The following is a 27,067-nucleotide window of genomic DNA, read 5'->3' on the forward strand; positions in this document are numbered from 1 at the left end:
TAACTTGAAAAGGTTGGGAGTGGACAGGAAAAGTAAGCAGTGTCTGCCTCTGCAGGATTAAACAGAGGATGGGTGGCAAGGATGGCCCAGTCCCTGAACAGATGAACAGGGCTTCAGGCAGAGGCATGCACTGCAGAGTGGACAGACCAGCTGGGCATCACTAGCTGGGGCAGAGGCAAAAAATCTACAGCAAAGCCAGGTTGGAAGGACTTGGCCCAGAAGGGGCTTGGCCTTCAGGGTGTAAGGTGAAAGAGATGTGTCCTGCTGTACCACCAGGAGCAGAAAACAGTATGCAGGACCCTCTTTCTACCTCCTCCAACTTGCACCTACACTGTGGGATTCCAGGCCCACACAGCATTCTGCCATGATGCATGAATTAAGACAGTGCCAAGGGCAGGGTACAAGTGGGGCTCTGAGCCCTGTCCAAGGAAAGGCACTGGCAGGATTAGCCTACTTTGGCCAGTTCTTCAACTCTATGCTGCCTGGGGTTACCCTCTGTCCCACCCACCAGTGGTCATACCACGCTCCTCTTGGCTGTGTCCTCCAAGGACTGGATCACCTTCAGTCTCTGTTTAAACCGCATCTGTTCAATGTCATCTGCCCGCAGGTTGCTGAACTTCTACAGGCAAAGGTGAACTGATGAGACCAGGGTCCAGAGCACAGCACCATCCAAGCTCACCTGTGGCCACCAGAGACCAACACCAGAGGGAGCAACCTGCAAGCCAACCCCACCAGAAGCTGACCTCATAGGACACTTTCAGGAGGTCAAAGATGTCCACTTCTGCAGGAGGGTCATCTCCACTGGTCAACAGAGCATGGAGGTGTGGAATAGGAGGAGAAATGCTCTGCTTGTTGACTACATTATCCAGGTATCTGTAAAGATTGAAGGGCAGAAATCTAGGCTGTCCATGGGAATACCTCACCTACTCAGCTAAGTGCTGAGAACTGGGCACCCTCCAGTGACAATATGCCCAGGCAGGGCCCCTAGCAAGTTGGGGGGGCAGCTCCCTTCAAGGCAGTGGAGAAAAGGCCTTCCTGCCTACTGAAGCCTTTGTACTATCTCTGAGGATGCAAGGCTGTCTTCTGGGGCCTGTGGGTCCCAGAACCTACCTAGTTAGGGGAACAGTGTGCTTCCTCTCAAGTGGGTCACTAGGGCCTGGCCAGGACCAAACACAGAGGCAGCGAGATGAAGAAGGCATGCTGTGCCTTCTCCTGGGACAGTCTCAGGGATGGCTCCACATTGGCTGGCTAGCCTAGCGTAGCCCAGTAGGGTTTTACACACTCTCAGGTTCTCCAAGATGAGCCTGACATTCAAATAGGAGAGGATGTCTGGATTTACTCCAACCATTGGCCATGGTCCTTAGACCCCTGCTCCTGAGGAAGGGTTTGATCTTCTCATGCAGGACACAGTCATGAAATCAATCACAACTGGGAGTCTTGATGCCAAGGGGCCCAAAGTAGGGATGTGACAGCCCTGCCAGGTCTGCAGGCTACCTATCAGTCCCTGGGCTGGCTCAGCAGGGAAGCACAGTGTCCCAGACTGTCATTCTTAGCCAGGAGTCAGGGCCATATAGAGTTCAGGTATGGGTCAGGGTGAGGCTGCAGAGGGCCCAAAGCCAGGCCAGAGGACCCAGGAGCTCCTTTGTGCAGAGGACAATCAACAGCAGAGGAATTTCCCCACATCTAGGACAGAGTTGGGGTGAGATGTGGTCAGGGTCTTGTGGGGTGCTGGGAGGTGAGGGGTTGGTACACAAATATCTGATGAAGTAGGTGTTGACTCAGAGAAGTGTAGGTATATGCTGAGGCAGCAGAGGTGGAGAGAGGGGTTGAATCTTGGAAAGAATCTAGGAAGGGTGGGCCTGGGGACTAGAGGAGGAGAAAGAGCATGAACCTTGTGATGGCTGGTACCTAGCAATTCATTTGACTATTTCACAAGCCCCATGTGGGCCAGCTCTGTCCCAGATAAGAGGAAGGAGCAGTGCTGCTGAGCTTGGATGGCAAACCAAGGCAGCTTTATGGAAATGAGATGCTCAGCCTTCGCTGGAGGCTGGAGGTCCTGCTGTGCCACTGTCTCCTTACCATCATCAGGAATGCTACTACTTAATCTCAGTCCTGGGCCCTCTCTTCACAAAGCATTGGACCTGAGCAGTGGATATAGCCCAGCATACTCTGGCCCACCTTCCTTTTATCATTTTGAGTGCTGGTTGGGTTCCCACTAGAAAGTTCTCTATTGCCCTCAGATCATCACAGCCTAGTACTTGTGAATACAGCATTGGATGTTGACTGAGGGCTGGGGTTCTCCTGCCAGCTTCCCAGGTCACCTGCCCAGCACTGTCATGGCCTCGCCCTCATCACTGCAGTCCAGAAGCTGCTCCATGTTGGCATCCAGCACAGCCAAGGCCACTTGCAGGATCACCTTGATACCCTCGTAGAAGAAGCAGTCAACAATGACCACAGCACTCTCGAAGGGCATGACGCTGAGGAACAGGGTTAGGAACCAGGAGAGTGAAATACTGGAGATCACCCCCAGGTCCTGCATCTTCTCTGAGAGTTGGGGTAGGATGTCTCTTGTGAGCTCTTCAAAAATGCCTTGATCCACTAGGGCTCCTGAGGAGGAGACAGGAGGCCATATATGAGTCCATCTTCAGGACTTTAAGTCGGCCCTATGGAACCCCATTTTCTGGGAGACAGGAAACCCACCCAGTTCCTGTCCAGCCCCAGCCCTGCCAACCCTACTTATATTGAGGGCTGGAGAGCTGTGTATATGTGTGAAAAAACAGAAAAAGAACTCAGTAAGCATTCTTCCTACAACTTCCAAATCACTGTGTGAAAGGTCACAGAGGTCCCTTAGCATCCATGAGGATGGTTCCAGGATCCTCTCAAACACCAAAATCCTCCAATGCTCATATCCACAGAACTCTGGCAATGCTTCCACTTTGTGCAACCTCTAGATGACTCAAATGACCCATTGTGAAAACAGCGGTCATCCTGTGCTATCTAGGAAGAATGAGTCAATGGCTGCACAACATGATACAGAGGTTCCTTCACAACATTTCTGATCAGTGGTTGGTTGAATCCCTGGATGCAGAACCTATGGATATGGAAGACTGTATTTGCATTTTCTAGTTTCTTCCCCTAGAAATAACAGAAGTAAGCAACAGTCTTAGTGGCTTCTGTGCCTGGTCCTGATGCTTGTGAATGAATGTAAATCTAAAAGTCTCCCCCAAACCAAGTAGCAGGGAAGGATACATTAGAATCAGTTAAATATATATGTAGTGAAATACATTTGTCAGTCCAATTATTTTTGTGTGTACAGTGGTGTATATGTCTCTATAGGTGCTAATGTATGTGTATACACATGTGCATGCAGGCCAGAGGTTGATATCAGGTGTATTCTTCTGTTACTCCTCACCCTATGCTTTGAGACAGCATCTCTTACTATACCTAGAGCTTACAGATTTGGCTAGACTGGTTAGCCAGTAAGCCCTAGGAATTGTGTCTCTGGTTCACCAGTGTAGGATTATAGGTATGTATTCCCACGCTCAGAGTTTTTATGTGGGTGCTGGCATCAGAACTTAGGTTCCCCTGCTTGCACCAGGGTAAACACTTTACTGAGCCGTATCCTCAGTCTAGTCCAGTTTTATTTTTTTAAGATTTCATTTTTATTTATTGTGTGTGTGTATGTGAGAGAGAGGTGGGGGGGGGCAGATAGAAAATGGGCATGCCAGGGCCTCCAGCTGCTGCAAATGAAGTCCAGACAGATGTTCTACCTTGTACATCTGGCTTACATGGGTCTTGGGGAATCAAACTTTGGTCCTTCGGTTTTGCAGGTAAGTGTCTTAACTGCTAAGCCATCTCTCCAGCTCTGTTTTTATTTATTTATTTATTTTGGTTTTTCGAGATAGACCTCACTCTAGCCCAGGCTGACCTGGAATTCACTATGTAGTCTCAGGATGGTCCTGAACTCATGGTGACCCTCCTACCTTTGCCTCCCGAGTGCTGGGATTAAAGACGTGCACCACCACATCCAGTTCCTATTTTTATTTTTTGTTTGTTCTTTGAATCAGGGTTTCACTCTCATCCAGGGTGGCCAGAAAAAAACTGTAGCCCAGGCTGGCCTTGAACCTACTGTTATCTTCCTACCCAAGCCTCCTAAATGCTAGGATTAAAGGCATTTATTACAACGCCAGGCTCAGTTCACTTCCTTTTCATGGCACACTTAATTTTTGTTTTGTGAGACAAGCTGTCATGTAGTGTCTTGAACCAACTTGTTATATAGCTGAGAATGACTTTGAACTTTTGATCCTTCTGTCTCCACCTCTCAAGTACTGGGATTAATGGCATGCATCAGTTTATGTAGTAGTGTTAGGGATTGAACTCAATTCCCAGATTTTGTTGGGCGAGGTAAGCACTCTACCAACTGAATTACATCCCTACCCCTAATGAGTTTTATTGGATGTGATTCCATAGAGTTGAAGTTGGGCAACTGATACACAGAATAAATGACACTTTCTAGTTTTGATGTTTGAAGTTTTCTATAATGAAGTTTGGGTTCAGTCAGATAGATGAGATTTTGGGCTTAAGGTGGACTTGTTTCTTTAAGGTAGGGTTTCATTCTAGCCCAGGCTGACCTGACATTCACTCTGTAGTCCCAGGCTGGCCTCCTACCTCTGCCTCCTGAGTGCTGGGACTTAAGGCATGTTACTATGCCCAGCTGTGGTGGACTTTTTGCCTAGAGAAAGACCTCAGGATCCATTCTCAGGAATATTTAATTGGTCCTAAGCTCATCAATTAGGCTACACTAGCTGGCTGGTGAGCATGTGCAATACTTCTTTCTCTCCCCAGTGCTAGGATGGTAAGTGTATGCCACTATACCTGGCATTTTTCACATGGGTACTGGGTCATAATGCTTGCAAGGCAAGCACTTTACTAAGTGAGCTACCTAAGCCCTTCATGTAAACTTCTAGAAGCCACTAAATGCATGATATATTCTCTCACTCCAGACATCTAGGGAACCCATACAAATCTGGATGGTAGTTTGCATCCTGGAGGCAGGAGTGTAACTGTGTTTGGTTCTCTACTTTCTGGCTATGTGATCATTTTCAGTTTCCTAATTCATAAGGTAAGAACTGCTTAGCACGAATCTTTCTTTTTTTTAAATTATTTATTTATTTTTTTTTTATTGATAGCATGGATCTTGACAGGGGAAAAATAGTCACATACATGGGAACCACTGGGCAGATGGAGGCTCAGGCAAGGGAACACTTGGGGACACTTACCCACCACTCTGGTGTTGTAGTAGTCAGGCAACATGCGCTCACAGAGGGCCACCAGGAGCCAGAAGGCCTCCTCCTCACTGCCGTACAACAGGAGCACTGAGGTCACGATGTTCATTGCCTGCCAGGCACAGAGACAAAGGTGTATGTTTGCTCTGGTCGCAGAGCCAAATGGCCTCTTCTCTACAAGGGTCTCTTCTAGTCTGACAGCTTGCCCCATCCGGAGGGTCGAGCACCCAGCACTGAACTGCTGTCCCTGCTCAGCTCTGGGAAATTTACCAAGAAGCAAACCTGCAGGAAATCAATTAGAAACAGAAACCCAGCTCCTTCAAACTGGGTCACAAGGCACTGAGAAAACAGAGACAGTGGACATTAGCAAATAATGCTTATGTGGAGTGGTGTCTGCTGTTTGCAGAAGTGATGCTGTGTCAAGTTGAAGCATAAAGTTTGTGGTCAGGCCACTTCAGGGAGGCTGGAAAACAGGAATATACAACCTCACTGGGAAAAAATATAAGCTTCCAAGTTGGCAAGTTATTTTTTTTTTAAATTTTGTTAAATTTTAATTTGTTTATTTGGGGAGAGAGAGAGAGAGAGAGAGAGAGAGAGAGAGGGAGGGAGAGGGAGAGAGGGAGGGAGAAGACGAGACAGAGAGAGAATGGGTATTATCAGGGCCTCCAGCTGCCGTAAATAAATTCTAGATGACTGTGCCTCTTTATGCATCTGGCTGTATGTGTGCACTGGGGAATTGAATCTGAGTTAGTTAGGTTTTGCAGACAAGCACCTTAACTACTAAATCATCTCTTCAGCCCTAAAGTTTGTAGGTTATTTTTATCAACTTCAGAGAGAGAGAAAGAGCAGATAAAAAGAATGGGTGTGCCAGGGCCTCCAGCCACTGCAAATGAACTCCATATGCATGTGCTATCTTGTGCACCTGGCTTATGTGGGTCCTGGGGAATCAAATCTGGGTCCTTTGGCTTTGCAGGCAACTGCCTTAACTGCTAAACCATCCCTCCAGCCAACAAAAATAATTTAAAAAGAAATTTTAAAATATTTTTATTTACTTGAGAGAGGAGAGAGAGGCAGGTAGAGAGAGAGGGGGAGAGAAAGAGAGAATGGGTGTGCCAGGGCCTCTAGCCACTTCAAACAAACTCACGTGCACCACCTTGTGTATTTGGCTTTATATGGATCCTAGGGAGTCAAACCTGGGTTCTTAGGCTTCGAAGGCAAGAGCCTTAACTAGTAAGCCATCTCTCCAGCCCTGCATAAACAATTTAAATTGTTTTCTTTTTTTTTTTTTTAGTTTTTTAAAATTAATTTTTTATTTATTTGAGAGCAACAGACACAGAGAGACAGACAGACAGAGGGAGAGAATGGGAGCGCCAGGGCTTCCAGCCTCTGCAAACGAACTCTAGACGCATGCGTCCCCCTTGTGCATCTGGCTAACGTGGGACCTGGGGAACCAAGCCTCAAACCGGGGTCATTAGGCTTCACAGGCAATCACTTAACCACTAAGCCATCTCTCCAGCCCAAATTGTTTTCTTTTTTATTTATTTGAGAGAGAGAATGGTCGCACCAGGGCTTTGAGCCGCTGCAAACGAATTCCAGACACATGCGCCCCCTTGTGCGCATGTACGACATTGCATGCTTGTGTCACTGTGTCTGGCTTATGTGGTATCTGGAGAGTTGAACATGAGTTCTTAGCCTTCTCAGGCAAGTGCCTTAACTGCTAAGCCATCTCTCCAGCCCTGCATTAACAATTTTAATACTAATTGCACATTAAAATATTTTGGATCTGTTTCATTATATAAAATTAACCTCACCTATTTCTTTACTTCTTTTTTTTTTTCTTTTTGATTTTTTTGAGGTAGGCTTTCACTCTAGCTCAGGCTGACCTGGAATTAACTATGTAGTCTCAGGGTGGCCTTGAAATCATGGTGATCCTCCTACCTCTGCCTCCTGAGTGCTGAGATTAAAGGCATGTGCCACCATGGACTTCTTTCTTTCTTTTTTTTTTTCTCAATTTTTATTAACATTTTCCATGATTATAAAAAATATCCCATGGTAATACCCCAACTTGACAAAAAGAATTTAAAAAAAAATTTTTTTTTGTTCATTTTTATTTATTTGAGTGTGACAGAGAGAGAAAGAGGCACCCCCCCCACACACACACACAGAGAGAGAGAGAGAGAGAGAGAGAGAGAGAGAGAATGAATGGGCACGCCAGGGCTTCCAGCCTGCAAACAAACTCCAGACGCATGCGCCCCCTTGTGCATCTGGCTAATGTGGGTCCTGGGGAATCGAGCCTCGAACCAGGGTCCGTAGGCTTCACAGGCAAGCGCTTTAACCGCTAAGCCATCTCTCCAGCCTGACAAAAATAATTTTTAAAAGTAACTTGCTGGGCTGGAGAGATGACTTAGTGGTTAAGGCAGTTGCCTGCAAAGCAAAGGCCAGGTTCAATTCCCCAGGACCCACATTAGCCAGATGCACAAGGGGCACACACGTCTGGAGTTCGTTTGCAGTGGCTGGAGGCCCTGGCGCCCATTCCCTCTTGATCTCTCTCCCCCCCTTTTTCTCTGTCAAATAAATAAATAAAATATCTAAAAATTCTTTTTGTTAACAAAAATATTTATTGAGCTGGATGTGGTGGCATATGCCTTTCATCCAAGCACTTGGGAGGCAAGTGTAGGAGGATCACTGTGAGTTCGAGGCCAGCCTGAGACTACAGAGTTCCAAGTCAGCCTGGGCTACAGTCAAAGCCTACCTTGACAAAATTTTTTAAAATTTATTTATTTATTTATTTGCAGAGAGAGACAAGAGAGTATGGGCCTCCTATCATTGCAAATGAATTCCAACATGAACCACTTTGGCCATCAGGGTTTGCAGGCAAGTGCATTTAACCACTGAGTCATTTCTCTAGCCCCTACAAATTATTTCAAATTGATATGCTAGCTTCCTATAAACCAGTAATATCCCATGTAGAACACTGGTTACAGAAAGTGGTTAAGGCCAACAGAAAGCTATTTGAGCTGGCTAGTCTCAAAGACAAGCTGCCAGAAATGCAAGTTAAAACTACAGTGAGATATTCTGCCACACCTAGGACTGGAGGAAATGGAACCTTGTGAGTTGCTGGAGGGAATGTGAAGTGACACAGCTGCTGTGGAGATCTGGAAGTTTCTCAAAGCATCAAACATGGAACATTATTCAGCTACTTACTGACTTCTAAGTGCACAGTCAAAAGAAATGGAAACATAGATCTAAACAAGTATTTGTATACCAAAGTTCACAGCAGTCAACAGTGGAAGCAGCACAAATGTCCAGCATCAGATGAACAGAGAGAAGTGATATGTAGATTGCTGTAGTGAAATGTTATTCAGTCTTAAAAAGGGGACTGAAGAGATGGCTTAGTGATCCAGGTGCTTGCCTATGAAGCCCAAGGACCCAGGTTCAACTCCCCAGAACCCATGTTAGCCAGACACACAAGGTGATGTGTGCACACAAGGTCACACATGTGCACAAGGTGGCACACATGTTTGGAGTTTGATTGCAAGTGGCTACTGGCCCTGGTGCACCAATTTTCTCTCTCTCATAAAAAAAGGAAATTCTGCTATATACTATAGAATGGATGAACCTTGAGGACGTTACCTTAAGTGAAAAGCTGGACACAAAAGGAGAAATATTGTGTGGCTCTATTTATGTGAGGTATGCAATCAAATATGTAGACAGAAGGGAGAACAGTGGCTGCCAGGGACAGATGGGAGTCTCATTGTGGGAAGATGAAAAGTTATATGGATGGACAGTGGTATCATACCACAACGTGAATGTACTTAATACCACTGAACTGTATGTATACTATTAGAGTGGATTAAAAATGGGGGTTGGAGGGCTGGAGAAGATGGCTTAGTGGTTAAGGTGCTTGCCTGCAAAGCCAAAGGACCCCGGTTCGATTCCTCAGGACCCACATAAGCCAGATGCACAAGGAGACACATGCATCTGGAGTTCATCTACAGTGGCCGAAGGCCCTGGCATACTCATTCTCTCTACTTCTTTCTCAAATAAATAAATAAATAAATAAAATATATTTTAAAAATGGGGGCTGGGTTGGGCTGGAGAGATGGCACAGTGGTTAAGGGCACTTGCTTGCAAAGCCTGATGACCTAGGTTCGATATCCCAGTACCCATGTAAAGCCAGATGCGCAAAGTAGAACATGTGTCTAAAGTTCAATTTGCAGTGGCTAGACACCCTGGCACACCCATTTCCTCTCTTTTTGCTTGAAAATAAATAAAAATATTTTTTTTTTTAAAAATGGGGCTGGTCAGGGTCTAATGTGGAAGAGGTGGTGGAAAGAATATAAGAGCCAAAGGAAGGGTAGGACTCCTTACAACGTGTTCCCTCAGACACAAAATGGCCTGGATAATCATGACCTCATAGTGCCCGGCCCTACCTACACAAGACCATCATAAGAGGAAGAAAAGATCATGACATCAAAATAAAAGAGACTGACTGAGATGGGGGAGGATATAATGGAGAATGGAGTTTCAAAGGGGAAAGTGGGGGTAGGGAGTATATTACCATGGGATATTTTTTATAATCATGGAAGTTGTTAATAAAAATTTGAGAAAAAAAAAAGGGGCTGGGTAGAAAGATGCTCAGGGGTTAAAGGCACTTGCTTAGAAATCTTGCTGGCTTGGGTTCAACTCTCAAGCCACCCATGTGAGCCTGATGCAAAAAGTGGCACATGCATCTGGAGTTCATTTGCAGCAGCTGGAGGTCCTGTTGAGCCCATGCTCATTATCTCTCTCAAATAAATAATTTAAAAAATTTTTAAAAATTATTTATTTATTTGAGAGTAACAGACAGAGAAAGAGGCACACAGAGAGAGAATGGGTGCACCAGAGCCTCCAGCCACTGCAAATCAACTCCATATGTCTGTGCCACCTTATGCATCTGCCTTCATATGTGGGTACTGGGGAATCAAGTCTTCAACAGGGGTCCTTAGGCTTCACAGGCAAGTGCTTAACCACTAAACCATCTATTCAACCCTTAAAAAAACAAAACAAACAAACAAAAAAACAAACAAGAAGAAGAAGGAAGAAGACGAAGACGAAGAAGAAGAAGAAGAAGTGGAGGGCTGGGCATGGTGGTGCAAGCTTTTAAACCAGCACTCAGGAGGAAAAAGTAGGAGGACTGCCAAGAGTTCAAGGCCAGCCTGGGACTACAGAGTGAGTTTCAGGTCAGCCTGAGCCAGAGAGAGACTCTACCTTGAAAAAGAAACAGAAACAGGGCTGGAGGGATGGCTTAATGGTTAAGGTGTTTTCCTGCAAAGCTAAAGGACCTAGGTTTGATTCTCCAGGACCCATGTTAGCCAGATGCAAAAGGGGGTGTATGTGTCTGGAGTTTGCTTGCAGTGGCTGGAAGCCCATTCATTTTCTCTCTCTCTTTCTCTGTCAAATAAGTAAATAATATATATATATATATATATATATATATATATATATATATATATATATATATAAAAAAAAAACAAAAACAACAAAACAACAAAAAGAGAAGGGGAGGGTACCTGCTTACAAAGTGACAGGCTGGTTCAATACCCCAGTACCCATATAAAGCCAGATGTACAAAGTGGTGTATATATCTGGAGTTAGTTTGCAATGGCAAGAAGCCCCCTGGCATGCCCATTCCCTTTCTCATTCTCTTCCTGCTCATAAATAAATAACTTAAAAAAAGAACAAGTGGAGGGGCTGAGGAAATTGCTCAGTGGTTAAAGGTACTCACTTGCAAAGCCTGCCAGCCCAAGTTCAATTCCCCAGTACCCATGTAAAGCCAGATCTGGAGTTTATATGCAGTGGCAGGGGACCTTTGTAATCCATTCTGTCTCTTTCTTTCTTTTCTTTTTTCTTTTTAAAATATTTTTATTTTTTGGGCTGGAGAGATGGCTTAGTGGTTAAGTGCTTGCCTATGAAACCTAAGGGCTCTGGTTCGAGCCTGGATTCCCCAGGACCCATGTTAGCCAGATGCACAAAGGGGTGCACGTGTCTGGAGTTTGTTTGCAGTGGCTGGAAGCCCTGGTGCACCCATTCTCTCTCCCTCTCTCTCTCTCCCTCCTTCTCTCTGTTGCTCTCAAATAAATAAATAAAAGTAAATATTTTTAAAAAATCTTTTAAATTTATATTTATTTATTTGACAGAGAAAGAGGGAGAGAGAGAATGGTGCGCTAGGGCCTCAGTGCCACTGCAGACGAACTCCAGATGCATGTGACCCCTTGTGTATCTGGCTAACGTGGGTCTTGGGGAATTGAACCTGAGTCCTTTGGCTTTGCAGGCAAATGCCTTAACTGCTAAGCCATCCCTCTAGCCCTTTTTAAAAAAATATATTTATTTATTTATGGGGGGGGGGAGAATATGGATACACTAGGGCTCCAGCTACAGCAAATGAATTCTAGATGTATGGTATGTGCCACCTTGTGCATCTGGGTTATGTGGGTCCTAGGGAATCAAAACTGGGTCCTTAGGCTTCACAGGCAAGTGCCTTAACCACTAAGCCATCTCCAGCCTCCTTCCTTCCTTCCTTCCTTCCTTCCTTCCTTCCTTCCTTCCTTCCTTCCTTCCTTCCTTCCTCCCTCCCTCCCTCCCTCCCTCCCTCCCTCCCTCCCTCCCTTCTTCTCTTCTTTCCCTCCCTCCCTCCCTTCTTTTTTCCTGAAATTTCAAGGTAGGGTCTGGCTCTAGCCCGGGCTGACCTGGAATTCACTATGTAGTCTCAGGGTAGCCTCGAACTCAAGGTAATTCTCCTACTTCTGCCTCCTGAGTGTTGGGATTGAAAGCATATGCCACCATGCTCAGCTTTCTGTCTTTTTCTCAAATAAATAAATACAAGGTTTTTTTTTTTTCTTTTAAGTGCATTGGGTGGTGCATGTATCTCAAGTTCATTTGCAGTGGCTGGAGGCTCTGGCACGTACATTCTCTCTCTTGATCTCTCTCTTTCTCTCAAATAAATAAAAAATAAAAATATTCTTAAAAACCCTTAGGCAGGGCATGGTAGAGCATGCCTTTAATCCCAGCACTTGGGAGGCAGAGGTAAGAGGATTGGAGGATTGTCATGAGTTTGGGGCCACCCTGAGACTACATAGTTAATTTCAGGTCAGCCTGGACCAGAGTGAGACCCTACCTGGAAAAACGAAAAAAAAGTGAGCTGGGTATGGTGGTGCACCTTTAATCCTAGCACTGAGGAGGCAGAGATAAGAGGATCACCATGAGTTTGAGGCCACCCTGAGACTACATAGTGAATTCTAGGTCAGCCTGGGCTAGAGTGAAACCCTACTTTGAAAAAAAAAAAAGTAGATAAAAATGAAGAATTTCATTTTCTCATAATCCTGAAATGCTAAAATGCTACCAGTCACAGGTCAGAAGCACAAAGAAGACAACTTGATATACGGCATGAAGAATAATAATTGTTGTTTTGAGACAGTGTCTCATGTAACCCAGGTTGGCGTTCAACTCACTGTATAGCCCATGATGACCCTGAACTCCCGCTTTCACCTCCTGAGTGTTAGGATTATAGACATGCACAATCACACCTTGCCTTTTTTTTTTTTTTTTCTGAGATAGGCTCTTACTACATATCCCAGGCTGGCCTCAGACTTGCAGAATCCTCCTCTCAGCCTCCCAAATGCTAGGATTATAGGCATGAGCCACCATACCTAGTTAAATTACATATTTCTCTGAGGATGGGTTTCTTCCCAGTGGTAGGGGTGGGGTCATAGGTGTGTGAGGCCACCACACAAGCCCAGGCCACAGGAACCTTTCTCTTTCTCTGGGAGGCTGGGGTGGGTGTTGCTGTCTCCTGTCCTCTGCTAAGCCTTTTATACCTGGCAGTAGCCAATGGTGGGGTTCCGGAATGCATAGGCAGTCAGCACCCGTCGGAGTGCAGCAATCCCGAGCTCATTCTGAAAGGCAGGGTGCTCAGGCATGGAGCGGTGGAGGTCTCGCTCAATTTCTTCGGTGGCTAGGCTGTACTTCCCTGTAGACTTCTCTACAAGCTCAGCGTAGTAGCCAGGGTGGGTCACCATCTCATTCCATGCCCCTAGAAGACAAGGTGGCAGTTCCTTCTTTTCTTTCTCAGGAGCAATAACAGGGTAAACTGGAGACATGATTCCATAGAGCAGAGGTGAACTCTATGATCAGTTATGAAGTATGAGACAGTTTCCCTAGTGACTGCTCCAGGAGAAGGGTTACTATGCCTAAGAAGTACAAATGGCCACCTTGCCCATCCTCTGAAATGGTAGCCAAAGGTGTGAATGTTGTCAGAATCTGTCCTAAGGAAAGGAGGTTTCAAGGTGTTCCTGCCCAATGCAGGTAGAAGGGCACCACCCACTGATTCAGCCCTTACCTTGGCATCTGCTTGTATGAGCTCAGGCCCTCACACGTGGCTGAGGTCCCTACTCTGCCGAACTGAAAGGGTTAGTCAACCTGCTCTGTTTGGCTGACTTCAGAAGACTGGCCCAGGGGCAGATGGGCTCACCTGAGGTAGTTTTCTTTTGGTGCCAGGGATCAAGCATGTTAAGCACACATTACAACTCAGCTTTGAGGGCCAGGATGTCAAGCCTAGGTTGGGGACAGTAGGATCATACTCACCAGAGAAGAGGAGCCAAAGCTCCCCTCGAAGGCTCTCAGGGATGCCCTTCAGGACCAGCTCCCGTGTTTTGGCTGTGCGGTACATGCACATGCCACGCCCATACTCAAAGAAGTGGATGTTCCATGACTCCTCCTTCATCTTCTCCTTAGCCTGACAGAAAAGGAAACTTGGGGCTTGTGGGTATGAAGAGTGTTTAGGGGGCTGAGATTTAGGTGATATCCTCTTCTATCTCTTCCTCTGAGCAAGGCTATAAGCCTGCTATGTAAATAATCAGGGAAGTACTATCAACAAGCTCAGATCTCAAAGTGATTCCAGGTAAAAATGCAGGCAAAGCCCGGGCAGGGTTGGACCACACCTCCACCCCAAGCTCCTCAGTAGCAGTGGGCCCCTCCTTCCCTTTGGAGAACCAGAGTCCCTGATGAACAGTACCTATCACATAGGCTAGGCAGGGTGCTGTCTCCAGAGACTGCCTAGTCCATCTTATCCTGTCCAGTGCAGCCCAGGGGGAGGATGCCCATCCTAAAGAGCCATGAGGTCCAGTGTTGGCGATGAAGGCACATGCCCAGATGCTCAGAAGAGGCTCCAGCTCAGGAATGTGCTGAAGTGCCTGTGCCCAAAACTTACCCCTTTGGCACCGAGATCTTCCATAGGAGAATTTCTCTGGAAGACTTTGAGCAGGCCCTGGGAAGCAGTTGGCACTTCCTGTGCACTGAAACTTGGGGGACTACTGAGGGGAGAGGATGGGCTGGTGGGTGGTTCTGATGTTTCCTGAGGAACTGGGAAAGACTAGAAAATAAAACAGGAGAAGAAAACACCTAGCAACTTAGCCTCATGCATACCCACTCACAGAGTTACACAAAGATACACAGTGCAAGGAGACCTGGCCTGGCCAAGTGGAAGGCTACAGCTGGGGCCTGAAGGTCTCTCTCCTCCTCTTTCTTTTCTTTTCTTTTTCTTTTTCTTTTAGTTTTTTGAGATAGGGTTGCACTCTAGCTTAGGCTGACCTGTAATTCATGATGTAGTCTCAGGGTAGCCTCCAACTCAAAGCAATCCTCCTACCTCTGCCTCCTGAGTGCTGGGATTAAAGGCGTGTGCCACCATGCCCAGCTCCATTTAACTCATTTTACATTCTCATATACTTAAATTTTTTTTTGCATGTGTGTGGGTGCACATGCATGCATGTATGTTATGTATGTGTATAGGCCAAAGGACAACCTGGATATTATTTTTAGGAAAGTCATTCATCTCCTTTGAGATTGGCTCTACCATTGGTCTGGAGTTTACCAATTACAATAGACTAGCTAGCATTGAACTTCAGGGATTCACTTGTCTCTGCCTCCCCAGTGATGGGATTACAGATGCTTGTCACCTTGCCTGACATTTATGTAGGTACTGGGGACTGAACTCAGGTAATCATGCTTACGAGGCAAACACTGAATGAGCTCTCGTCCCAGACCCTCTCTCTTCATATACTTTAAATCACCTCTAGAGATCTTATAATACTGAATGCAGTATGTTATGTAAACAGGTGCTAATGCCATATTATTTAGGGAATGTCAAGAAAAAAAGCCTGTACAGATTCAATACAGATGTAATTAAAAATTATTTTGGATTTGTGGTTAGTTGAGTCTCCAGAAATGGATGGTTAACTGTATATTAGACATAGTTAAAAGTTAACTCCCCCATAGGCCTATGTGCCAGAGATTGGGTCACCAGCCTGTGGTGCTGGAGGGAGGTGGTGGAACCTTTAGGATGTGGGGCCTAGTGGAAGAAAGTTAGGTCATCAGGGATGCGTTGTGAGGGAATAAGGGTCCCTGGCTCTTTCCTTTCCCTGTCTTTGCTTCTTAGCTGCCAGGAGGTGAGCAGGCCTTCTACCATGTGTTCCCACCATGATATACTGCTTCACTACAGGTCTGAAGTAATGAGGCCAAATGACCATGGTCTGGAACATCAAAATCTGGTCAAGGGCTGGAGAGATGGCTTAGTTAAGGCAGTTGCCTATGAAGCCCAAAGACCCAGGTTTGGTTCCCTAGTACCCATGTAAGTCAGATGTACCAGGTGATTCAAGCATCCAGAGTTCATTTGCAGTGGCTGGAGGCCCTGGTGTGCCCATTCTCTATCCCTCTCTGCCTCTCTCAAATAAATAAATAATAAAATATTTAAAAAAGTCTGAGCCGAGATAAACTGTCTTTCCTTATAGGCTGATTATGAGATTTTGTTGTTTGGTTTTGAGGCAGGGTTTCATTGTAACCCAGGCTAATCTGGAGCTTAAGGTGATCTTTGTGATTATGAGATATTTGTCATTGATAGAAAGCTGACCTTGAGCTTGTGATCCTCCTGCCTCAGCCTCTCAAGTGATGAGATTTCAGGGGCATGTCACATTGCACCTGGCTGAAATGACTCTTTGTGATGGGGCTGTCCTGAGCATTGTAGAATGCTTAGAGCAACCCTGGTCTCAGTGTATTAGATGCTCAAAGTCACCCTCAGCTGGAGACCCACAGAATGCACTACAAGGGTAGGCTCAGAGAGACTGTTGATGGATGCACCTGGGGCTCTTCCCAAGGGGCTTTTCTCACCTCCAGGACAGAATCCACAATGCTGGTTTTCCTCCCCACAATGATGCCACCTAGATGCTTAGACGGTGTTTTCTGTAGGAAGTCAGAAATCCTCTGAACCAGGAAGTCACGGTCTTTCAGGTTGGCAAACAGGAAGGTCATTTTACTCTTGGTGCTGATGGAGAGAGGGCTGGGCAAGACACTGGAGCTGTCAGCTTTTTCCACAATGGTCACCTGATAGGGGAAAAGAACGCTTTTGGGCACTTGCATCATAAAATGTAGTTGAGTGTGCTATGTGAAGACCACAGTGGCCCTAGGGCTACCATCTCCTGGGCACTGAGTGGCCCAACCGGATTCATTTCCTGATGCTGCCATCTTGAGCAAGGTTCTGTGTGTCTACGTCTTATCTTTTTAGCCACTGACAAGGGTGAGTGAATGGGTCTTGCAGAGGCTTTATGATGACAATAATGAAAAAATGTAAATGATTAGATTTGGAGAGATGGCTTAGCAGTTAAGGTGCTTGCCTGTGAAGCCTAAGGACCTGTGTTCAACTCCCCAGAACCCATGTAAACCAGATGCACAAGGTGATGCATGTTCAAGGTTGCACATGAGCACAAGGTAGCACACATATCTGGAGTTCAATTACAGTGGCTGGAGGCCCTGGTGCACCAATTCTCTCTCTCATTAAAAAAAAAAAAACACAGTATGATGGAGAATGGAATTTCAAAGGGGAAAGTGGTAGGGGGAGGGAATTACCATGGGATATTTTTTTTTATAATCATGGAAGATGCTAATAAAAATTAAAAAATAAAATAAAATAAAAAAAAAAAGCTAAATGATTAGCCTAGCTTCTGGCCTCTACGAGTTTTACAAAAGATGATCAGTTAGCTCTGCCCTTTAAAGCAAGTGGGTAGCCCTTCATTTGCAAGGCCATCAGGGAACACTTGAACAGCTTGTCCAAGGGCTTGGCTCTGACTGCAAAGTGTGGAGAGAGTGGCACAAGTGTGAAGGACATGAGATGGCTTTCAATAGGTGTTTATGTAGAGCTCAGGTCCAAAAGGGGACAGACATACAGATTAGGCATCAGGGAAAGCTGGGAGGTCATTGACTGCTTTTACTGAAAGAATACATGGGGATGTAGTCACTGAGTGTAACTTGGTCTTTCCAGGTGAGAATCTGGGTAAGAGATTGGGCAGAAGGCACAACAAAAACCCTGAGGTAGGAGTGAGCTCCAGACACAAGAGGGTAGGATGCAGTGAGTATATATATGTAACATTTGTGTGTTACATGTGTGTAAGTCATGCACATGTGTGGGACATGTATATGTTTATGTATGTGAAGGTATATGCAATATGTACATGTGGTGGATATATGTGTAAGTGTGTGGAAGCAGTTACATGTGTAACGTATATGAAGCATGTGTAGGCATGTGCGTGTGTGTGATTGTATGTATGTGTGTGGATGTGGAGGCCCAAGGGGGCAAGACGGTTCACCGAAGGTCTCATAGGCCACAAGAACACAGTCAGGGGTTCTCATCACACACAACAAAATGCTGTAGGATTCTAGGCAAGATACTACCATATTTTCAATTGTGTTGGCTGCTGGGGAAGGATTTGTCATAAAAGGGTTAGGTGTGGTTAGGACTGTTTTTTGATAATGCTGTCCTAGGTGATGACAATGGACCGGAAGGTGAGCTTTGAAGGGAATCCTTGTATGGTTAGGAAGTGGGAACAAGGAAGTGGTCAAAACCATGGATGATTCTGCTTCTACCAAGGCAAATGGATGGCAGTATATCACTCTGTGAGCAGGACACAAAAAGCATGACTGGGAGTGAAAGCCAAGCGCCTACTAGACACAAAATGAAGTTGCCCTGAGCTAAGGGGCTTGTCAGCTCCTGGCAGGGACACTGACAACGGTGTGTGGAGGATGGGCGGCTGTAGAGCTCCACCCTTGGGCCACAGGTGCTCACCTCCCTGAGGGGTATGATGAGGCGGCATGCATCTTCCTCCTTACTGGCGAAACAGATGTAGTTATTGGAGATGAACATCTGACCTGGGATATGCAGCTTGTTGAATGGTGTCCACAGGGTGCAGCCCGTGTGGCCATCCAGCCGCTCATCCTTGGGTAGCCGGAATGTGGCCCGGTAGCACTCGTTCTTGGATCGGGCATCCAGGTCTCTAAGGAACAAAGTGGAAAGAGGGAAACGAATTTTGACTGGAGAGATGTCTCAGCAGTTAAAGGTGCTTTCTTGCAAAGCCTGCTGGCCCAGGTTTAATTCCCCAGTATCTACATAAAGCCAGATGCACAGAGTGCACATGCATCTGGAGTTTGTTTATAGCAACCAGAGGCCCTGGCATATTTATTTTTGCTCTCTCTCTCTCCCCACCACCCCCCTTCTCTCTCAACTAAGTAAATACATTTTTTTTTAAAAGAATTTCCCAACTAGGCATGGTGGCACACACCATTAATACCAGCACTTGGGAGGCAGAGGTAGGAGGATTGCTGTGAATTCAAGGCCAGCCTGAGACTACACAGTGAATTCCAGGTCAGCCTGGGTTGGAGCGAGACCCTACTTTGAAACCTCCCCACCCTCCAAAAAGTTTCCATGTCAGAGTCAGGACCCTTGGGTTTCCTCCAGGGAGCATGCCTGGGGTTTTCAGAGTTCCAGAAAAGATGTGCATTAAATGATCAAGAAGAATGTAGGATTGTCATATATCCAGCACAAGAGGGGTAGCACAAACATGTCTTGAGATCTGACTACTTTGAAAGGGCACCTAGCGCTCAGTGTGGTGATACATGTCTGTAACTCTAAGACTTGGGAGGCAGAGGCAGGAGGAACCACAAGTTTGAGGCCACCTTAATATACATAGTGAGTTCCAGGCCAGCAAGACCCTGTAACAAAGCAAAACAAGCAAGCAAACAACAAAAGAAAGGCTACTAGAGGCTCTGACACACAGTATTGGGTGGGCAGTACCTGGAGCTCCCTGTACCTCACCTAGCTCAGCCCCAGCATGTCACTTGAACTGAGGCTGTTTCTTTACTCCGAGAAGAGCTAACCCCACTTCTAAACCCAGACAAGATCTCCCTACAGGGAAGAATGAAGTAAAAATAAAATGTGTGGTAACTATTGCTCAATAGAAATGTTTCATGTCCCATAGCTGTGGAAGGTGGCCTGGTACCTTGTCTCTTCACTGGCTATATCCAAGTAAATCTATTTTCTTAGTTCCCAAAGGAACTTTCTGTCTGTCTTGAACTTCCAGAAGACTAGGTGTGACCATACATCCTCATGTACAGGCCGATTCCCCCATCCTGAGTGGCAGTGCTAGACACTGAACCAAGGTTCAGTCCTGCTTTTCTTTCTGGAAGGTGCTGAAACCACCCTGTTACTCACACTAGGAGAGAAATGTCCTTGCACAGCATTCTGGTACTAAGGAAGGGTACAATGTGGGCCTGCATCATGGGCTAGGCTGCAACCCAGGAAATGGCCTATCTAGGATGGTGTTTGGTGTTTATGAACACAGTAGTGTTCACCTTGGCTGTGGGGCCCAGGAACCTTCTGAGATACTGAGACCTTGGGTTCAAATGGAAGTGATTTGGAGAGGCTGGCCACTACTATTCAGTCTTCTGTCCCCATGAACAGGGTGGCAATGACCTCAAACCTGCACATGGCTCAGACCCAGGGAATGAGGTTCCTCCATGTCCATCACAATGGAATGGAGGCTATGTACCCTGAGCAGTGACTCACCAAAATCTTGCAGATGCAGCCTTTCAGGGACCTCAGAACACTGACTAAGGTGGCTTACATTCTAGCTCTACTTCTTTCTGGCTAAGAAATTTCTACTTGGTGTCCTGATCCAATACCTACATATGCTAAGTATACCTTCCTACAAATGGGCTGTGAGAAACAGAGCAGGAGGGACTTTCTCCCCAGTGGCAGCATTTAAGCAGTATTAGTTTGCTGGCCACCTTCCCAAGTAAGGAGACTCTTTCTAGGTGCGTGTATGCACTTGTGTACCAGAGATGTCAGGCAGGGTTAATAGCTCTGGCCAAGGGGGTCATTCTCACTGCTGTGGGATCTTCCCACCCCTCCAGGAGAGTGGCATACCGCTTCAGAGCTGAGATGTTTTTGTGTGGCCGGATGGGCTTGGGCAGGGCCTTGTCCTCCAAGAAGCCCTTGTTGTCCAGCAGCTGCTGCATGGCCAGGTTGGCCAATTGCTCCATGAGCTTGAAGGTCTCACCAATATTGAGGAACATGGAGAAGAAGAGCTCCTGGTCCCGAGTATCCACGCGGATGCTCTCAGGGAAGAGGAGGGTGGCATTCTTCTCTAGCCGTGTGATGTCCACCCATTGTACCACCAGGCTCACTGACAAGAGCAGGGGCAGATGCACCGTTCATCACAGCTGGGCAAGGCGAGGTTCCCAATTCACATTCACACCCAGAACCTACCCTGAAGGGCACTGCTTCCTGAAGCCACCATTTCCTGTCACCCCTCTGTGCCAGAGCCTGGTCATGGTTAAGACACATGATGAATGAGGGATTGGCCTTTGGGGTTGCTACTATCTCTAAGACCTATTATTTTGGTCAATGTTTTCCCCACAGGTGGCTGAAAAGTGAATGGAACAAATAGGCAGAGAACCAGCTGCGACCCTGCCTGAGGATCACCTGAGAAGTCAACTCAGGTCACATGTGTGATCAGCACAGGCAAAGCACTGGCCCCTGCAGAGGAGGAGGTGCCTGGCCAACAGTCCTGACAATAAAGCAGTAAGGGCAAGGAGAGGCATGGAGAGAGATGGGCTCAGGACCTGGTGATGACTCCTGACAGCTGGGGACAGCTATAGGTCCGGGAGCTCATTCTGGGGATGACAGCAGTATTAGAGGGAGCTCAAGGCTGGGTGGGAGTATACCTTCTTCAAGAGGCCAGGGTATCCTATAGGGAGGGCCCTGTAGCATGGAGCAGCAGTGGCATTTGCCCAAGGCTCTGCACCGGAAGGGAAGATGTGTACCAGTGAGCACACTGGCTTCAGTGAAAAGCAGGAGGCTCATCACTATTGTATGATGGGACCTCTTAGTTGGTTGAGGGTATAGTGAGTGCCACCAGGAGCAGGCATTGCCCATGTGTTTCCATTGTGGGCAGCTATGATGAAACTTGGGTCTAAGGAACACACCTCTGATGGCTGTGACAAAATATTTGGGTGTGTAAGGGAGGTAGACTCATCAGGAATGTGGGCAGTTTGGGGAGACAGTGAACTCTCTAGTGGTGAGGTCAGGGGGGTGAGGATGATGGGGTGGGGAGGAGTGGACGAAGAGGGTACCTTCTGCCCACTTCACCTTGGCTGGTGCTCACCTTCCTTCCCCAGGAGGAAGGAGTAGAAGCACAGGTGGTTGACGGTCAAGTAGAGCCAGCCCTGTCGGGGTACACGGCCCTTCCAGTAGCTGCAGGAGTAGTAGTTGACCAGCTTCTCACCATTGGGCATCCCAAATTGCTTCCGCATCTTTAGCTCAGCCTCCTTGAATTTTCCTGGGTCCTCATCTCCCTGGGTCTGCAGGTTCTTATTCTCTTCTGCAATGATACCCTAAAAGGGGACATTAGGATTTAGGCTCCACTGAGAATATTTCTGGGCAGACCAATGGGAGGCGTAGATAGTCCCAGGGAATCCAGGACTCTAAGACCTAAAAGTTAATTTTTAAAGTTAGCACATAAACTGAGTGTGGCCTTTAATCCCAGCACTCCAGAGGCAGAGGTAGGAGGACTGCTGTGAGTTTGAGGCCAGCCTGGGCTTGAGACCCTACCTTAACTCCCCCGCCCCTCAAAAAAGTTAGCACACAAAGAAGTGGGTTTCCTTAGGGTATTTTCTTTTTCTTTCCCCTTAGGGCATTTTCATTCATGTGTCATACTTTGCTCTGAACCATCCCTTCCCCCATTTTCCTGCCTTTCTCTGGTTGGTCCTCTTCTTCCTAAATAGTCCTCTTTTCACATGTAATCATCATTCTCCCTCCCCTTAAGATTTCTTTCTCCCTTCTCAGGGGCCCTTTTCCAATTTAATAAAACACCCCCCTCCCAATTTTTTTTCTTCTTAAATGGGCACGCCAGGGCCTCCAGCCATGGCAAATAAACTCCAGACACATGCGCCACCTTGTGCATCTGGCTTATGTGGGTCCTGGGGAGTCAAACCAAGGTCCTTTGGCTTTGCAGGCAAGTGCCTTAACTGCTAAGCCATCTTTCCACCCACCCCCCAATTTAAACCTAGGTTCATCATATGAGAGAAAACATGGTTATTTCTGAGTTTGTCTCATTTCATTTGACCATATCTCCATGTATTTTCTTGCAAATATCAGGATTTCCCCTCCTTCCTCCAAAGTCTCATGTATTCCAGGCTGGCCTTGAACTTGCTATGTAGCTGAGGATAACCTGGAATTTCTGATCCTCTTGCCTCCACCTACCAAGTGCTGGGATTACACGCACATGCCACTATGCCTGGTTTATGCAGTGCTAGGCATTGAACCCAGGGCTTCATGCATGATAGGCAAACAACTGAGCTACATCCCAAACTTGGATGATTTTATTTTTCTGTACATCTGAATAAAATTCCAGTGTGCATATCCATCCATCTGTTGTTAGGCATCTAGGCTGGTTCCATTTCCTAGCTATTATGACTAATACAGAAATAAACATAGATATTCAAGTATCTCTGTGGTATGTTGACTCAAGTATCCTTTGGGGAATAATGCTGGATCATACGGTAGGTCTACTTTTAGTTTTTTGAGGAACCTCTATCCAGATTTCCATGGTAACTGTGTCTGTTTACATTCCTACTAGTAGCATATAAAGGCTTTTCTGTAGGACTTTGTTTTAAGGGCTATCAGCACAGGGAGGAATAGTCAGTAGATCCTTGGGAAGAAAGCAACTGTGTGTGCTTTATTTTGGCTGGTGTGAGCATATGGCACAAAGACAGCAGAAGCTGCCTGTGTGACACTGAACAGCTTCCCAGAACTCACTTAACTTTTGTCATCACTGGATCTAAGATGTTTCCTTTTGTTCAGACAGGGTCTCCTGAAACCCAAGCTGGCCTAGTACTTACCATGTAACTGAGGATGAACATGAACTCCTTATTCTCCTGCCTCTACCTCTAAGTACTAGACTACAGGCCAGACTTAAGCACTTACTTTTTAATTTTTTTCCAGTATTGGTATTGAACCTAAAACCTTGCATATGCTAGGTAAGTACGCTACAGAGCTATAAGCCCAGCCCCAGCAGTTACTTTCTAAATACAATTTAATGCATTTATTTTTTTTTTTGAAGGAAGGTCCCTCTGTAGCCCAGGCTGACCTAAAATTCACTGTGCAGACTCAGGCTGGCATCAAATTCATGGTAATTCTCCTCTCTGCCTCTTGAGTGCTGGGATTAAAGGCAGGCACCATCATGCCTGGCTTAATACATTTAAAAAATATTTTATATTTTCTAGCAGAAAGAGAGACAGACAGAGACTGAATGGGTGTGCCAGGACCTCTTGCCACTGCAAGTGAACTCCAGATGTAAGTGCTACTTTGTGTATCTGGCTTTATGTGGGTAGTGGGGAATCGAACCTAGGCCATTAGGCTTTGTGAACAAGTAGTGCCTTAATCACTCACTGAGTCATTTCTCTAGCCACATTTTTTTTTTTATCAAATCATTTTAGGAGGAGGCTGAAGAGGTCAACGGGACATTCCTTGCAGGGCAGATCTCTATGGCCTCCATGTTGCCAAAAGCGCAAAATTATTTTGACACATATAATCATATATAATCTATAAACATGGTGTGGTAGTTTGAATAGATGGCCCCCAATATATTCACTGTTTTATTAGTTTGTAGTTTGCATCTGAAGCCACCTGGCTGGAGGCAGTATCACTGGAAGGATCTTAAGGTGTGGTGGTGGGTTTGAGATTTCAATATAAAGATATGCAAAGTGTGCCTAGCTGGAGTTCCTGAGGTGTGCTGTGCTGTGTGGCTTTTGATTTTTGGCTTGTGCTTCCCTCTCTTTGCTTGGACCTGTGAAGACAGGCCAGCTGCTTCTGCCATTTATGGAACTTCCCCTGGATCTGTAAGCTTCAATAAATCCCTTCCTCCATAACTATGCCTGGTCTGGAAGTTCAACTCAGTGAACCTGAAGCTGACTGCTACACATGGCAAAAATGCAAATACAGAGTGAGAATCCCTAATCCAAAAATCTACATGAAATGGCCCTAAATGTGAAATACTTTGGGCATAGACTTGATGCTGCAAGTAGAAAATTCCACCCTAGACCTCAAAACACAGGCACAAAAAACACTATGCAAAACGACCTTCATGTTATGTGTAAAGGTGCATACAAACAAATGAATTTCTTGTTTACGAATGCAGCCCATTCTCAAGATATCATATGTACATATGAATAATCCAAAATCTTAAAATTCCAAAACCATAATCACTTTTGTTTCCAAGTATTTTGGATAAAGAATACTCAGTCTGTAGCAGAAAAGTATATTCAGTCTCCTTCTTGTTCTCTGTACTTTGCTGATAACCCTCAAATGTACCCTCTCACGCACATGTACATACACATTTATAAGTAGATAAATTGTTTCTTTCTTTCCTCCTCTCTCCAACCAAATGAGATCCCATTGTAGTTCTGGTTGGCAAAGCACTTTTCTTCTACCCTATAGGATTTACTCTATGAACCTTGTACACCAGGGGCTCTTGCTTCTTTCTTGACTTCAGACCAGCTGCAGGACCAATCCATGCTTTCCTGTGCAGCTGGCATCTTCAGTGTTCTCAAGCTGCCCACAGACACCACCCTGTGTCATAGAGCTAGCCTATGAGGCAGGAGCCCTTTTGCATCTGTTCAAAAAATGTACAGCCAGCTTCCCAGGGTAAATTCTGCATAAACTCAAGTAATTCACGCCAGTGTTGAAGACTTGGTCTGATACTGCCAATGGGTTCCTTTTTTTTTCTTTTTAATTTTTCAAGCTAGGGTCTCACTCTAGCCCAGGCTGACCTGGAATTCATTATGTAATCTCAGGGTGGCCTTGAATTCACGGTGATCCCAAGTGCTGGGATTAAAAGCTTGTGTCACCACGCCCGGCTGCCAATGGGTTTCTTGACTGCCAAACATCCTTCCATGGATGGGTAGAGAGGACAGGTCAAGAACCTACATGTGGGGGCTAGAGAGATGGCTTAGCAGTTAAGGCAATTGCCTGTAAAACATAAGGACAAGGTTTGATTTCCCCAGTACCCATATAAGCCAGATGCACAAGGGGGTGCAAGTGTCTGGAATCTATTTACAGTGGCTAAAGGCCCTGGTGTGCCCATTCTCTCTTTCTCTGTCTGCCTCTGTCTCTGTGTGTCAAATAAATAAAATATTTTAAAGAGCAGCCTACATGTGGAGCCAAGTTTGGGGTCTCTCTGGCTCAATTTGTTATTGCTATGGTTAGAATGTGTCCCCTCAAACTTTATGTGTTTGAAGCTAAATCCCCTAAGCCATTTGTTGATAGTACTGGAGATGGTGTCTTTGTGAGGCAATTCAGATTAGATGAGGATATAGGGCTGACCCCCATGATGGCTGAGGAGAGTGAGCTGAGGGCTTGCCCCCAAGATGGCTGAGGAGAATGAGTTGATGGCTGGCCCCCAATAGCTGAGGGCCCCCATGATGGCTGAGATGAGTGAGTTGAGGGCTGGCCCCCATGATGGCTGAGGAGAGTGAGCTGAGGGCTGGCCCCTGATAGCTGAGGAGAGTGAGCTGAGGGCTTGCCCCCCTGATAGCTGAGGAGAGTGAGCTGAGGGCTTGCCCCCATGATGGCTGAGGAGAGTGAGCTGAGGGCTGGCCACTGATAGCTGAGGAGAGTGAGCTGAGGGCTTGCCCCCAAGATGGCTGAGGAGAATGAGTTGATGGCTGGCCCCCAATAGCTGAGGGCCCCCATGATGGCTGAGGACAGTGAGTTGAGGGCTGGCCCCCCATGATGGCTGAAATGAGTGAGTTGAGGGCTGGCCCCCATGATGGCTGAGGAGAGTGAGAAAGCTGATTAACACAATTTCTTCTTTTTTTAATAAATTAAAAAAATTTTTATTTTTATTAATTTGAGAGAGATACAGAAATAGGCAGGGACAGAGAGAGAGAGAGACAGAGAGAAAATGAATGGGCACACCAGGGCTTCTTACCACTGCAAACAAATTCCAGATACATGTGTTCCTTTGTGCATCTGGTTTATGTGGGTCCTGGGGAGTTGAACCTGGATCCTTTTGGCTTTGCAGCCAAGCACCTTAACCGCTAAGTCATCTCTCCAGCCCATAACACAATTTCTTTGACTGCTGATTCATTTAGAATTTTACTGTTTTATTGATGATCTTGTTTAGATGTAGCATCTAGAAGACATTTGATATTGTTGCTATCATCATTGTCATTATTATTACTGTTACTATTATTACCCAATATGTTTTCTAGGAGAGCCATGGTTCAGCTTTGCCTATTTTCTGGGGGATATAAGACAACACAGGTTCTGCTTGAACTCCAGTGTGCACAGAGAAAAGTTGGAAAACTTGGCCCTGTCTGTCTAGGTCTAAGAAACTCTAGTATAATGAATTTACAAGGTATCC

At 46.0% G+C, this 27,067-nt stretch overlaps 1 protein-coding gene across 5 annotated transcripts in view; it reads right to left on the reverse strand.

Annotated features, from left to right (window-relative positions):
• Tbc1d9b (TBC1 domain family member 9B) overlaps positions 1–27,067 on the reverse strand; it is a 54,559-nt gene that overhangs the window by 12,170 nt on the left and 15,322 nt on the right. For 4 of the 5 annotated variants that reach the window (XM_045151728.1, XM_045151725.1, XM_045151726.1 and 1 more), the window contains exons 4-14: positions 21,809–22,037; positions 20,569–20,827; positions 18,433–18,640; positions 16,485–16,697; positions 14,533–14,694; positions 13,908–14,058; positions 13,142–13,356; positions 5,280–5,397; positions 2,322–2,607; positions 744–873; positions 521–619 (exon numbers count right to left, since the gene is read on the reverse strand). In XM_045151728.1, the coding sequence (XP_045007663.1) occupies positions 521–619; positions 744–873; positions 2,322–2,607; positions 5,280–5,397; positions 13,142–13,356; positions 13,908–14,058; positions 14,533–14,694; positions 16,485–16,697; positions 18,433–18,640; positions 20,569–20,827; positions 21,809–22,037 (2,070 nt within the window). The remainder of the gene's footprint in view (positions 1–520; positions 620–743; positions 874–2,321; positions 2,608–5,279; positions 5,398–13,141; positions 13,357–13,907; positions 14,059–14,532; positions 14,695–16,484; positions 16,698–18,432; positions 18,641–20,568; positions 20,828–21,808; positions 22,038–27,067) is intronic. The other variant, XM_045151727.1, reaches the window with a different exon arrangement.

Source organism: Jaculus jaculus, chromosome 6 (assembly GCF_020740685.1).
Source record: "Jaculus jaculus isolate mJacJac1 chromosome 6, mJacJac1.mat.Y.cur, whole genome shotgun sequence".
In the NCBI taxonomy this organism is placed as follows: domain Eukaryota; kingdom Metazoa; phylum Chordata; class Mammalia; order Rodentia; family Dipodidae; genus Jaculus; species Jaculus jaculus.